This window comes from Salmo salar, chromosome ssa09 (assembly GCF_905237065.1).
Source record: "Salmo salar chromosome ssa09, Ssal_v3.1, whole genome shotgun sequence".
NCBI classification, from domain to species: domain Eukaryota; kingdom Metazoa; phylum Chordata; class Actinopteri; order Salmoniformes; family Salmonidae; genus Salmo; species Salmo salar.
Genome location: NC_059450.1, coordinates 206,096 through 218,828, shown reverse-complemented (window position 1 = coordinate 218,828; position 12,733 = coordinate 206,096). Strand labels below are relative to the sequence as shown.

Genomic DNA, 12,733 nt, shown 5'->3' with positions numbered 1-12,733 from the left:
TTGCCGCTGACATCACTAACTAGCCAGTTCCCTCCAGCAGCACCAGAGAGCTTCATTTTCTGATCTGCTTTTGTGTTAAAATGGAGGCTGGCTCCTTGCCTTAAGTGGATTGCCTTCCTGGTCGAGTTTAGATGTTGACATGCACTAAAGCTGGAATGAGGATGGTTGTGGATGCACCTAATTCCAATGGGCCTTTCCAGCCAGTGGCTCTTATGCACTTCAGAGGTACGTAGGAACCGTTGTTGCTTTTTGTCCTGGGGAAGACAGAGACAGCATTTCTCTAGCTGTTCTTTTTCCCTCCATTGGTTATTGGCTGATTTGTCACCAAGATGGGAAGATACGGTTTAAGAGTCTTTGTTTCAGAAGGATTGATGTTTGTAAAGGGTTTTATAGTTTCCTTATAGGGGATCGGGGATGTTTGTCTTGGGGATGGCATGCAGAGCTCCAAGAAAAGAGAGTGTGAAAAAGCTGGTTTTACTACCCTCTCAGCCCCCCCCCCACACACACACAGAGCGCAGGGATGTAAAAGGAAGTGAGGTCATAGCCTAGGGAAGGTGTGTGTGTGTGTGTGTGTGTGTGTGTGTGTGTGTGTGTGTGTGTGTGTGTGTGTGTGTGTGTGTGTGTGTGTGTGTGTGTGTGTGTGTGTGTGTGTGTGTGTGTCTTATCTGTGTAAGTGTTTAAGAGAGTTAGACAGAAAGAAATAGGGAAGGGTAGCCTTTGCCTGTGTTCGTTCTGCTTGTCTCTATTTGGTCCCAGCTCATGGTTTGTGTATCACTCCAGTTCATCTGGGCACAATTTAGCCATAGGGTGTTGTAGACTACTGCCTCTGCTGCAGCAGCCTCTCCCTGCCCTTTTCCTTCTTCCCTCCTTCCTCTTCCCAATGGAGGAGAGGTTGCCTCCGCTTAAGAGGGGAAAAGCCTGTTATTACCTTCCCCTGAAAAAACAAACCTTAGTGAGGCACAGTTACTAGGCTATAGGCTTGCAGTAGGCTATTTCAGCTATAGGCTAGCTTAGTCAATAGGCTAACTGCTAGCGCTTTCATAAAGAGCCATTTCCATGTAAAATGACCCATGAGCATCAACATGTGAAGTTAATAGGAGCATGTGAAATTGGGTGTCAAATGAAAGGTAAGAGTCTATATTTTTGAGAAATTAAGGCATATACATTTTTCTGCCGTTTTCAATCCTAAAAATGAGGAATAAGTAAAGGCATTGATATCTTGTCAAACAGATGGAAAAGGGGTCTTAGAAAACATCTACCAGAAAAAATTATTAAAAGGTATCAGAAATATATCAAAACATGTTAATGTTGAAGTAAAGACCCCTGTCAACTAACATCAACACTTATATTTCGTTCAGGGGAATCTAGTGCTTTCTGTAAGTTTAAGAAACATTGCCTTGAAATTCCATTACCAAAAACCTACATCTTAAAGATATTTTCTAATTTCTCTCCCTCGTGAGTAGGGAGGATAATGAAAGTTCACAAAAGTAACAAGTAAAAGTAGACCTATCAATTACTAGTGTTTTTACTGACATCAATTTTGTGTATGAATTGTTAAGTGATTACAACTCAAAATTCTCTTAATAAATCGGTAACAGAATTTCTGAAATCATAGTAGTCACAAACCACAGTTGGGTCACCTGCTGCTGTCCTCTTTTCCTCTGGCATACTGTTATGTATAGCTGAGAACTATTTTCTTTCTCTTTCTGTTGTCTGGTTGTCAAAGCGAGTGTGAAAAGTCTGGACAACCCCTCCCTCTCTCTCCTCTCTCTCTCCGATAATGTCACCTCTCCCGACTCTGACTTGATTTCAACGTCCACAGACCTCGTTTTTTAGTCAGGTCCAGACCAGCCTTGATTTCAATGTCCATATACGTCTGGACCGGCCTTCATTTGGGCCAAACATAGATGTCCTGGACGTTCTATGTTTTGACAGCATAGTACATTACAGTAGAGCACAGTAAAGTACAGTAAAGAAAAGTAGAGTATAGTTCAGTACAGTCCATGTCATAGCTGACTCCCCATTCTTTCTGCAGACATTTTCTTATCTTAATTCGGAGCAGATATTTAGGAGTTTTTAAAAAACATGATCACAAAAAAACAGAGGGTTACGGTTAGTTAGTTCTTAGTTAAATGTTTTTGCAAAATATTCTGTGTAAATTGTTAAAAGTAGTCCTTGTGCATAGTTGTATGGTTTGTTAAACTTTGAAATCAATGATTTTAGTTTGGCATACATAGAGTCTCAGTTCAATTACATTACCTTGGAATTTCCCTGAGCTATAGGCAAGGCTAGCCAGCACACTGAGTCAGTAGTATGCAGACTTGAACTTGTCTGAAAATGTGAGTCTGAAACTTGTCTGAAAATGCCCCCGCTGTATTCTGTGAAAGCCAAGGGGGGTGGTGGTGTTGAATAAGATCTATGATGCCATGGGGTGTTATTGATTTGACTATGAATTTGAGCCGACACACCCCTGCATTGAATTACATTCATTTGTTTTGTGTGAGCTATCACACACTCTCTCTTATCCCCTATGTCCTTGTAAGACGTCGGACATATTCTTCTTGCAAAGAGAATAGCACAAATGGCCGTTGAAAGGCCTTAAGTTTATTATTCTGAACGCAAGACACAATGGAAATTGCAGCATAATGTGGCATGCTTTACCTATTCAGAGCCCATGCCTTTGTCAGTAACCTGTCCAAATAATACAAAAAGCAAATGTCGCTAGCTATATGTAACTTTAGAGCTCCTTCCTAAACCAGTTTTCTAGGCAGAAATGCCTACTACTGACTACTGTTTATATCCTGAAATAAACAAGCTAAATGTTTGCCTGGAAAGTTTCAGTCACTGGAACTTACAATAGCCCGTACTGAAACAGATTGCTATTTTGGAAGCTATTATGTGAATATGACCCATGCCAATGAGACTCCCATTTAGTATTGCTATTATATCCACGCAAAGACGATAATACTTTTCCGGCAAGGCTGCCTCCCGTGACCCTATTGTGTGCAACACTAATGGAAGTCACATCAGGGTTAATGTATATTGTCACAACCATAACACAGCGCCTTTCTCTCTTCATCACAGAGGGTATTTTAGCCACATGTACAGAAACTTGATCAGTGAGCGTTATGTAATTGGAGAAGTCTGCGGGCTGACATGGACAAGGTAGGCAAGGGTGCCTGTGCCTAAATGAAGACCCTGTTCTGGAAGCAACTACTTGGGGACAGAACATTTACACATAACATATCGGTTAACACATATCATAAAGTATAACACAGGCTAACGTATAACCAAATGGCCATTTTATCCATAAGAAATGCTTTTACTTTCATCTGATGTGGAATTCCCAAGCTATTATCACTGACATTTATATGATTTATTGTCTTAAATTGAACATGTCAATGACACTCCAGACAGTTGTCTCTCTGTACCAAATCCCTTTTGTGTGTATCTAGGAAGGATGGGCCTCTCCTTTAACCCAGAATCTGTCACGGCCTGCTAAAGCCTTTGGGATATCTTTGTGTTTTCTCTTCTGTCCTCTGGCATTCGTCAGTCTTTGTGTATATCCACAAAAATTAGGGCAAGTGCTGTTATTATTTTGGGGATTGTGTTTGTCAAGTAGGCTAGTCGTTTCATGGGATGTTTTCCTCTCAATTATTCTTGACATTTGACTCAATACTATAGTGGTTAGTGCCACAGTCAATAAATGCAACTCCAGAGATGGTTGCACATTCACTTTCCTCAGTAAGGGTATAGTTTTCAACATTTATGTTAAGATTGTCATTTTGGCTCCTCCTAAATGAAGGCCAAATATGCCAAAAATGTAGGCTAAATTCACAGATTTTCTTTTTTTTTTCTCCGCAATCAGTCCACTATTATGTTTGATTGCTTGAGTAAAACCCTTCCATTTTATTCAGAGCTGGATAAGTGGAATATAAGTGGAATCATGCTTTGCATGAAAGCGCTCCATCAAAATGTCCTTCAATTTATTTTAATCTAGGCCTATATCAGATGGGATATAAAGGGGCTTTATTCAGTTGTTTGGGCCCCAGGTCCTCAACCCTATCTCTTGACCACACCCTTACTGCATCCTAGTCTAGACAACAACCAACTTTGCCATAAAAGCATGTGAAAAATCAGTAAGCCTCAGACCTCAAGTCTAATTTACGCACTTACCATTTAATTTGAAAAATATTCAAATTGATAAAGATGGTGTTGTGTCCCTTCCCCGCCACAAGAATGGCTGGGGTATTGATGGAAGGTCTTGCATTGTCCAATTTAAGAGCCTGGCCCTGCAGGGAATTTAATGGTTACATTTCTTCCAGGACCTATTTCATATGAATAGGCCATGGGTTGGACAGCCTTTGTGGGCTGAAAGAGGCAGTGATGTGCCGAAGCATGTAAAGTTTGTGGAATATACTGTACAACTGTGCAGGCACGGCTGGTGATTCAGCAGACTGTGGCCCTGTTCGAATACTTTAGAAATTATTTCTTGATCCTTCATTCCGTCCTTCTTTCCTTGCGGTACATACACAGATCTTTAAGTGATTGGATTGGTGAATAAAAGGTTACCACCTTATCACTTTCCTCAATCTAAACAATGTTTATTTCTGAGGCCTTTCTGAAGTATTCGAACTGGGCCTTTTGACTAGTGTCAGATACCCACTAGCAGACATACTGTACCAGTCTTATCAGCACAAAATCTCTGCCGCTTTAAACACACTCCACCTTCCCCTGGAGAGAACTTTGGCCATGACATGCAGAGGCAGACGACTATTATATTATACTAAAATAGTGTGTGTGTTAATTGACTGCTTTCTGTGCCATAGCATGACTGCTCACTGTGTCAAAACTGTGACACAGTGAGAACATCCCACCCTAGCATATTAAGTAATAGACTGGCACTGTGGAATGTTCCCAATGCTGTCTGTGACACCAGGGTTGGCATGTTCTAGTAACGATATCTCTATCATGCTGACTGCCTGCCACCCAGTGCGGTTCCTGTTGCCATGTTGGTACGGCAGATTGGGGATTAGTGATGGCAAATGTGCTTATTTGCCTCCTGTATTTGTTGTTTACATTGGCAGTGTTATAGGCTTTGATTTTTCCATTAATATTTTGAGGTTGGACGTTTGCAGATGGGGCGCACCGATTGATGTCACCTCATTAGTCAGTATGTGTTACACCTGTGCTGGTTTGTCATCTCGTTAGTGGGAAGGTGTTTCACCTGTGCTGGCCTAGTGCTCCAGTTGGCTTAAGAGATGTGGAGGGTTAATACCTTTTAGTTGGCGCTCCTGATTTTGATTTCTAAAAAACAATCCTTTATCTGATCTTCCTGGTTTTTGTTTTGTTCCACCATTTTGGTTTGCTTCCGGTCATTAAGTTTGGTGTTGGTTTTATTTTGTTTGCCTCTTGTTGGGCAAATTTAGTGGTCTCTCATGGTGGGTGACTTAAGTCCCAGTTGTTTCTAGTCAATTTTCAGTGGACACGCCCATGAGTGACTTTCAGAACCCCCTCTTAGAACCCCACCTGTTTGGTTGTTTGTGACTCTTTGCTAGTTCTCCCTTCTGTTTTGAGTGACAATTTGGGGTTTCTTGCTGGGGAATGTAACAAAATGGGGCTCGTCCGGGTTCTTGTTTCCCAGTAGTATGGCAGTTGCTCAGCTGTGCCCAGACAGTTTGTCACTGACATCCACCCAGAGGGGTTATAAGATTGGTGGAATCATTTTGAAAGTTGCATAAAAAAAGCATTTGTGGAAAACCCTACATGGGAGATACTAGATAAATGTACGATGGAGAATCTGCTTGTCATTGCAAAGCACTATGACATCAAAGTTGCACATGCCAATTCGAAATGAGTAGTCAGAGTTTGTCTATACTGTTTGTGTAGGATGAAATCCTTCCGTAGAGCGAGGATGATGAAAAGGGTCCTACGGGTGGTAGAGTACACCCCATAGACGTGCAACTTGCGAGAGGTAGAACTAAAGACAAAATGGGAACAACAGAAATTAGAGATTGAGCACGAGGAATGGGAACAGGAATGGGAGCATGCCATTCGATTAAGAGATTTGGAAGAACTCTGAATCTAGTCAAGCCATCCTGCACCCTCAGCAGAGTTTGATCTTGGTCGGAACAGCCGACTTGTACCGCCTTTCAAAGAAAAAGTGGACGTATATTTTACTCTGTTTGAGCAGATTGCCACATGCCTAAAATGGCCGCGAGATATTTGGTAAGTGTCCTTGTGAGAAAAGCTCGGAAAGTGTACGTCGCTTTATCTCTTGACCAGAGTTCTGATTATGACACTGTTAAAGCTGTTACCCTTCTGGTTTATGAGTTGGTCCCAGATGCATACAGACAACTGTTCTGTAAATTATGGAAGACAGAAATACAAAGCCATGTTGAGTTTGCAAGGGAACAAGCATGTATTCTTGATCGGTGGTGTGGTTCTCAAGAGGTCAAGGACCTTGAGGATTTAAAGACACATACTTCTCAAGCAGTTCAAGAATTGCCTTCATTAAAGGGTTGCTACCTACATTGATGATCACAAGGATCTCACTCTTGAGAAAGCTGCAGTCTGTGCAGATGAGTTTGTGTTGACACATAAACCTACCTTTACAAACAAAGAACCCAGTAGTTATGCCAATGCGAAAAGCAATCCCGAGAAGACACATCCTACTACAAGGTTTCAGTCTTTTTCTACAGTGCCCAAAGATAAAGATCAGCAGAAAACAACTTTTTTTCCGCATCCGCCAGTTTATCGTTACTGCTGTGAGAAAGGGCACATTGTCTCTGTGTCCTAAGAGGAAACAGAACATTGTGAGGGAGTAAAAGCTGTTTCTTCTTGTGGGAGCACTCCAGCCCATCAAGTCTCTGGTTGGTTGAGACTGGTGTATCTCCTAATCAAGATTTTAGATCTGATGTTTCAGACGGGTTCGTGTCTCTACCGAGTGGTGATTCTGTTAGGCAGCCAGTGAAGGTCCTGCAAGACACTGGGGAAGCCCAATCCTTCATTTTGGAGAGTGTTTTGCCTTCGTCTGACACTTCATCAACTGGTTACATTGTCTTAGTACAAAGAGTGGAGATGGGTTGCATGTAAGTTCCTTTATATAATGTGGAACTTGAGTCTGATCTTGTTTCTGGTTCGCTGTCGTTGGAGTGAAGCCTAGCCTAGCAGTGAAGGGGGGTCTCCTTCATTTTGGAAAAAGATTTGGCTGGAGGTGATGTCGTGCCAAATCCTGTCGTTTGTAAGGAATCTGATGGGTTACCTGAAAAGTACCCTAGAGTGTTCCCAGCGTGCTCCGTTAACATGCTGTCTAAGAAAGTTGCTGGGAGCAAGTCTAGTGTTGAGGAGGATGTCAGCAACCCCATCTTGATCGATCTGTCTGAGACGTTTGTGTGATTCTGATTTCTTTAACCTCTTACATCTAGATGTTCCGCTAGTGGAACACCGCTCCAATATCCAATGATAGGGCGTGGCGCGAAATACAAAGTCCTGGAAAATCCGAAAACTTCAATTTTTCAAACATATGACTATTTTACACCATTTTAAAGACAAGACTCTCCTTTATCTAACCACACTGTCCGAAAAGGCTTTACAACGAAAGCAAAACATTAGATTATGTCAGGAGAGTACCCAGCCAGAAATAATCAGACACCCATTTTTCAAGCTAGCATATAATGTCACAAAAACCAAAACCACAGCTAAATGCAGCACTAACCTTTGATGATCTTCATCAGATGACACTCCTAGGACATTATGTTATACAATACATGCATGTTTTGTTCAATCAAGTTCATATTTATATCAAAAACCAGCTTTTTACATTAGCATGTGACGTTCAGAACTAGCATTCCCACCGAACACTTCCGGTGAATTTACTAAATTACTCACGATAAACGTTCACAAAAAACATAACAATTATTTTAAGAACTATAGATACAGAACTCCTTTATGCAATCGCGGTGTCCGATTTTAAAATAGCTTTTCGGTGAAAGCACATTTTGCAATATTCTGAGTAGATAGCCCGGCCATCACAGGCTAGCTATTTTAACACCCACCAAGTTTGGTACTCACCAAACTCAGATTTACTATAAGAAAAATTGGATTACCTTTGCTGTTCTTCGTCAGAATGCACTCCCAGGACTTCTACTTCAACAACAAATGTTGGTTTGGTTCCAAATAATCCATAGTTATATCCAAATAGCGGCGTTTTGTTCGTGCGTTCAAGACACTATCCGAAGGGTAACGAAGGGTGATGCGCCGGCACGTATCGTGACAAAAAATTTCAAAATATTCCATTACCGTACTTCGAAGCATGTCAAACGCTGTTTAAAATCAATTTTCATGCGATTTTTCTCGTAAAATAGCGATAATATTCCGACCGGGAGACGTTGTTTTCGTTCAAAGACTGAAAATGTCAAATGGCCTCTTCACGTGCATGCGCGCACCCGTCTCATTGTTCTCAGATCGACCACTATCCAAATGCGCTACTGTTTTTCAGCAGAGTCATCATTCAACGTTCTGGCGCCTTCTGAGAGCCTATGGGAGCCTTAGAAAGTGTCACGTTACAGCAGAGATGACAAAGAAGGCCAAGAAATGGTCAGACAGGGTACTTCCTGTACAGAATCTTCTCAGGTTTTGGCCTGCCATTTGAGTTCTGTTATACTCACAGACACCATTCAAACTGTTTTAGAAACTTTGGAGTGTTTTCTATCCAAAGCTACTAATTATATGCATATTCTAGTTTCTGGGCAGGAGTAATAACCAGATTAAATCGGGTACGTTTTTTATCCGGCCGTGAAAATACTGCCCCCTCTCCATAACAAGTTAAACCTCCTGAGTTGACCTCTTCTTTGAAAACTACAAAGGTGAGCAAGTTTGAAGGACCACTGAAAGAAGATAGGGTCCATACAGTTGACACATCGATGTCTAGGAAGCAGCTGATTGCGAAACAGAGTAAAGATGGTACCCTCTCCCCACTTTTTAAAGAGATACGTTCAGAGGAGGAGTTTGATGAAGTTCGTGGGGGTTACTTTGACAGAAGTGGTGTTCTGATGGGGAAATGGCGTTATAGGGCCATTTCTGTACAAGACGATTGGCCCAGAGTATCTCAAATTGCCTTTCCAGTTACAGCTTCGACAAGAGATTGTCACGTCCTGGCCAGTATAAGGGTTAATTGGTATTGTAGTTTGGTCAGGACGTGGCAGAGGGTATTCGTTTTATGTGGTTCGGGGTGGTGTGTTTGTTGAAGGGGCATTTGATTTAAGTATTCCGGGGTTTTTGGGCACTGTTTGATTTTCATGTATTCTATGTTTAGTCTAGTGTGTCTGTTTCTATGTTTGGTTAATTGGGGTTGGGACTCTCAGTTGAAGGCAGGTGTTGTCTATTTGCCTTTGATTGAGAGTCCCATATATTAGGGTGTGTTTGTGTTTGTCATTTGTGGGAGATTGTTCTGTGTTAGCCTTGTGCCTTGCCAGACTGTCAGTAGATCGTTCGTTCTCTTGTTTGTTGTTTTTTGTGTTCGTTTTTTGATTTAAATAAATGTTCAAAATGAACAAACACAGTCCTGCTGCATTTTGGTCCTCCTTCACCGACGATACCCGTGACAGAATCTTCCACCACACCAGGACCAAGCAGCAGAGGAAGGAGCAGTGGGACTTCGAGTTGGACTGGCGGGAGAGATGGACCTGGGAGGAAGTTCTAGACGGGGCTGGACCTTGGCACCAGGCTGGGGATTATCGCCGCCCGCAGTGGGAAATCGAGGCAGCCAAGGCAGAGAGGCGGAGGTAGGAGGCCTTGGACGCGCTGAGGGAGAAGCACGAGAGGCACCCCAATAATTTTTTTTGGGGGGGGGGCACACGGGTAGTTTGGCTAGGCCTAGGAAGAGCCGGAAGCCAGCTACCCGTGGTTATATGGAGGAGCGTATGAGGTGGAGAGCGCCATGTTTCGCTGAGGAGCGCACTGTCTCACCCATACGCACGCACAGTCCGGTGCGCGTTATTCCAGCCCCTCGCAGGTGCCGTGCTAGAGCGGGCATCCAGCCTGGTAGGAGGATGCCTGCGCAGCGCATCTGGTCGCCGGTACGCCTCCGAGGACCAGGCTACCCAACTCCCGCTCTACGCACGGCTACCATCAGGCCCCTGCACAGCCCAGTCTGCCCTGTACAAGCACCCCGCTCGTACAGGGCTACTAGTTCTATCCAGCCAAGACGGGTTGTGCAGGAGGTAAGATCAAGACCGACTGTGCGCCTCCATAGCCCTGGGTTTCCAGCTCCTGTCTCTCGTGCGGACCCGGAAGTGCGTCAACCCAGTCCGACTCGTCCTGTTCCCGCTCCCCGCACTAGCCTGGAGGTGCGTGTTCCCAATCTGGTACGCCCAGTACCAGCACCACGCACCAGGCTTCAAGTGCGTAAACCCAGCCTCGCCAGTCAACAGTCACTAGAGCTGCCCGCCAGTCAACAGTCACTAGAGCTGCCCGCCAGTCAACAGTCGTCAGAGCTGCCCGCCAGTCAACAGTCGTCAGAGCTGCCCGCCAGTCAACAGTCGTCAGAGCTGCCCGCCAGTCAACAGTCGTCAGAGCTGCCCGCCAGTCAACAGTCGTCAGAGCTGCCCGCCAGACAACAGTCGTCAGAGCTGCCCGCCAGTCAACAGTCGCCAGAGCTGCCCGCCAGTCAACAGTCGTCAGAGCTGCCCGCCAGTCAACAGTCGTCAGAGCTGCCCGCCAGTCAACAGTCGTCAGAGCTTCCCCGTCAGAGCTGCCCATCAGTCAACAGTCGTCAGAGCTGCCCGCCAGTCAACAGTCGTCAGAGCTGCCCGCCAGTCAACAGTCGCCAGAGATGCCCGCCAGTCAACAGTCGCCAGAATGGCCAGACCGCCCTGAACTGCCGGAGTGGCCCGACCGCCCTGAACTGCCGGAGTGGCCCGACCGCCCTGAACTGCCGGAGTGGCCCGACCGCCCTGAACTGCCGGAGTGGCCCGACCGCCCTGAACTGCCGGAGTGGCCCGACCAACCCAGAACCGCCGGAGTGGCCCGACCGCCCTGAACCGCCGGAGTGGCCCGACCGCCCTGAACCGCCGGAGTGGCCCGACCGCCCTGAACCGCCGGAGTGGCCCGACCGCCCTGAACCGCCGGAGTGGCCCGACCGCCCTGAACCGCCGGAGTGGCCCGACCGCCCTGAACCGCCGGAGTGGCCCGACCGCCCTGAACCGCCGGAGTGGCCCGACCGCCCTGAACCGCCGGAGTGGCCAGACCGCCCCGAACCGCCGGAGCCGCCAGACCGTCCCGAGCCGCCAGACTGCCCCGAGCTGCCAGACCGCCCCGAGCTGCCAGACTGCCCCGACAGCCTGGAACGGCCTGAACCGGAGCCACCTCCAGAGATAGGTGGGTTGGGGAGGGGGGGTGTAGCACAGTGCCGTCGTTGACGGCAGCCACCCTCCCTTTAGTAGGGGGGAATTTTTCTTTTGGTGTTGTTTGGGGTTATTTTTGTTAAGGTGCTTCCGGGGTTAGCACCTTTAAGGGGGGGGGGGTACTGTCACGTCCTGGCCAGTATAAGGGTTAATTGGTATTGTAGTTTGGTCAGGACGTGGCAGAGGGTATTCGTTTTATGTGGTTCGGGGTGGTGTGTTTGTTGAAGGGGCATTTGATTTAAGTATTCCGGGGTTTTTGAGCACTGTTTGATTTTCATGTATTCTATGTTTAGTCTAGTGTGTCTGTTTCTATGTTTGGTTAATTGGGGTTGGGACTCTCAGTTGAAGGCAGGTGTTGTCTATTTGCCTTTGATTGAGAGTCCCATATATTAGGGTGTGTTTGTGTTTGTCATTTGTGGGAGATTGTTCTGTGTTAGCCTTGTGCCTTGCCAGACTGTCAGTGGATCGTTCGTTCTCTTGTTTGTTGTTTTTTGTGTTCGTTTTTTGATTTAAATAAATTTTCAAAATGAACAAACACAGTCCTGCTGCATTTTGGTCCTCCTTCACCGACGATACCCGTGACAGAATCACCCACCACACCAGGACCAAGCAGCAGAGGAAGGAGCAGTGGGACTTCGAGTTGGACTGGCGGGAGAGATGGACCTGGGAGGAAGTTCTAGACGGGGCTGGACCTTGGCACCAGGCTGGGGATTATCGCCGCCCGCAGTGGGAAATCGAGGCAGCCAAGGCAGAGAGGCGGAGGTACGAGGCCTTGGACGCGCTGAGGGAGAAGCACGAGAGGCACCCCCAATAAAACAAATTTGGGGGGGCACACGGGTAGTTTGGCTAGGCCTAGGAAGAGCCGGAAGCCAGCTACTCGTGCTGCTGCATTTTGGTCCTCCTTCACCGACGATACCCGTGACAGAGATTCTAAGGTTGAATCACGGTGGTAGTATTGCAGGCCATCTTGGGGTCAGCATGACGTATCTTGTGTAACTTCTTCTGGTCTGGTCTGAAACAAGATGTTGTGGCTTAATGTAAATCCTTCCGCAGGTAGAGCAATCAGACCAAGGTTCGAATTTAATTTAAATGGTCTTCCAGCAAGTGCTACAGCAGTTGGGTGTTACCCATTGCCCCTCTAGTACCTACCCCCCAGAGTCTCAAAGTGCTCTTGAGAGATTTCATCAGCCTTTGAAGTCTATGTTGAGAGCTTACTGCTTTGAGTTTGAGAAAGACTGGGATGAAGGGGTCCGTCTTGTGCTGTTTGCAACAAGGGAGGTTGTTCAGGAATCTCTCGGGTTTTAGTCTGAATAAGCTTGTGGTTGGAC

At 45.8% G+C, this 12,733-nt stretch overlaps 1 protein-coding gene across 10 annotated transcripts in view; it reads left to right on the top strand.

Moving 5' to 3' along the window:
• Window positions 1-12,733, top strand: part of LOC106610635 (serine/threonine-protein phosphatase 2A 56 kDa regulatory subunit gamma isoform) — a 51,073-nt gene continuing 38,340 nt past the window's right edge. For all 10 annotated transcript variants that reach the window (XR_001329939.2, XR_006770914.1, XR_006770913.1 and 7 more), the window contains exon 1: window positions 1-225. Coding sequence is in view for 6 of the 10 variants with exons in the window: in XM_014210068.2 (XP_014065543.1) it covers window positions 132-225 (94 nt within the window). In the remaining 4 variants the exon portion in view is untranslated. The remainder of the gene's footprint in view (window positions 226-12,733) is intronic.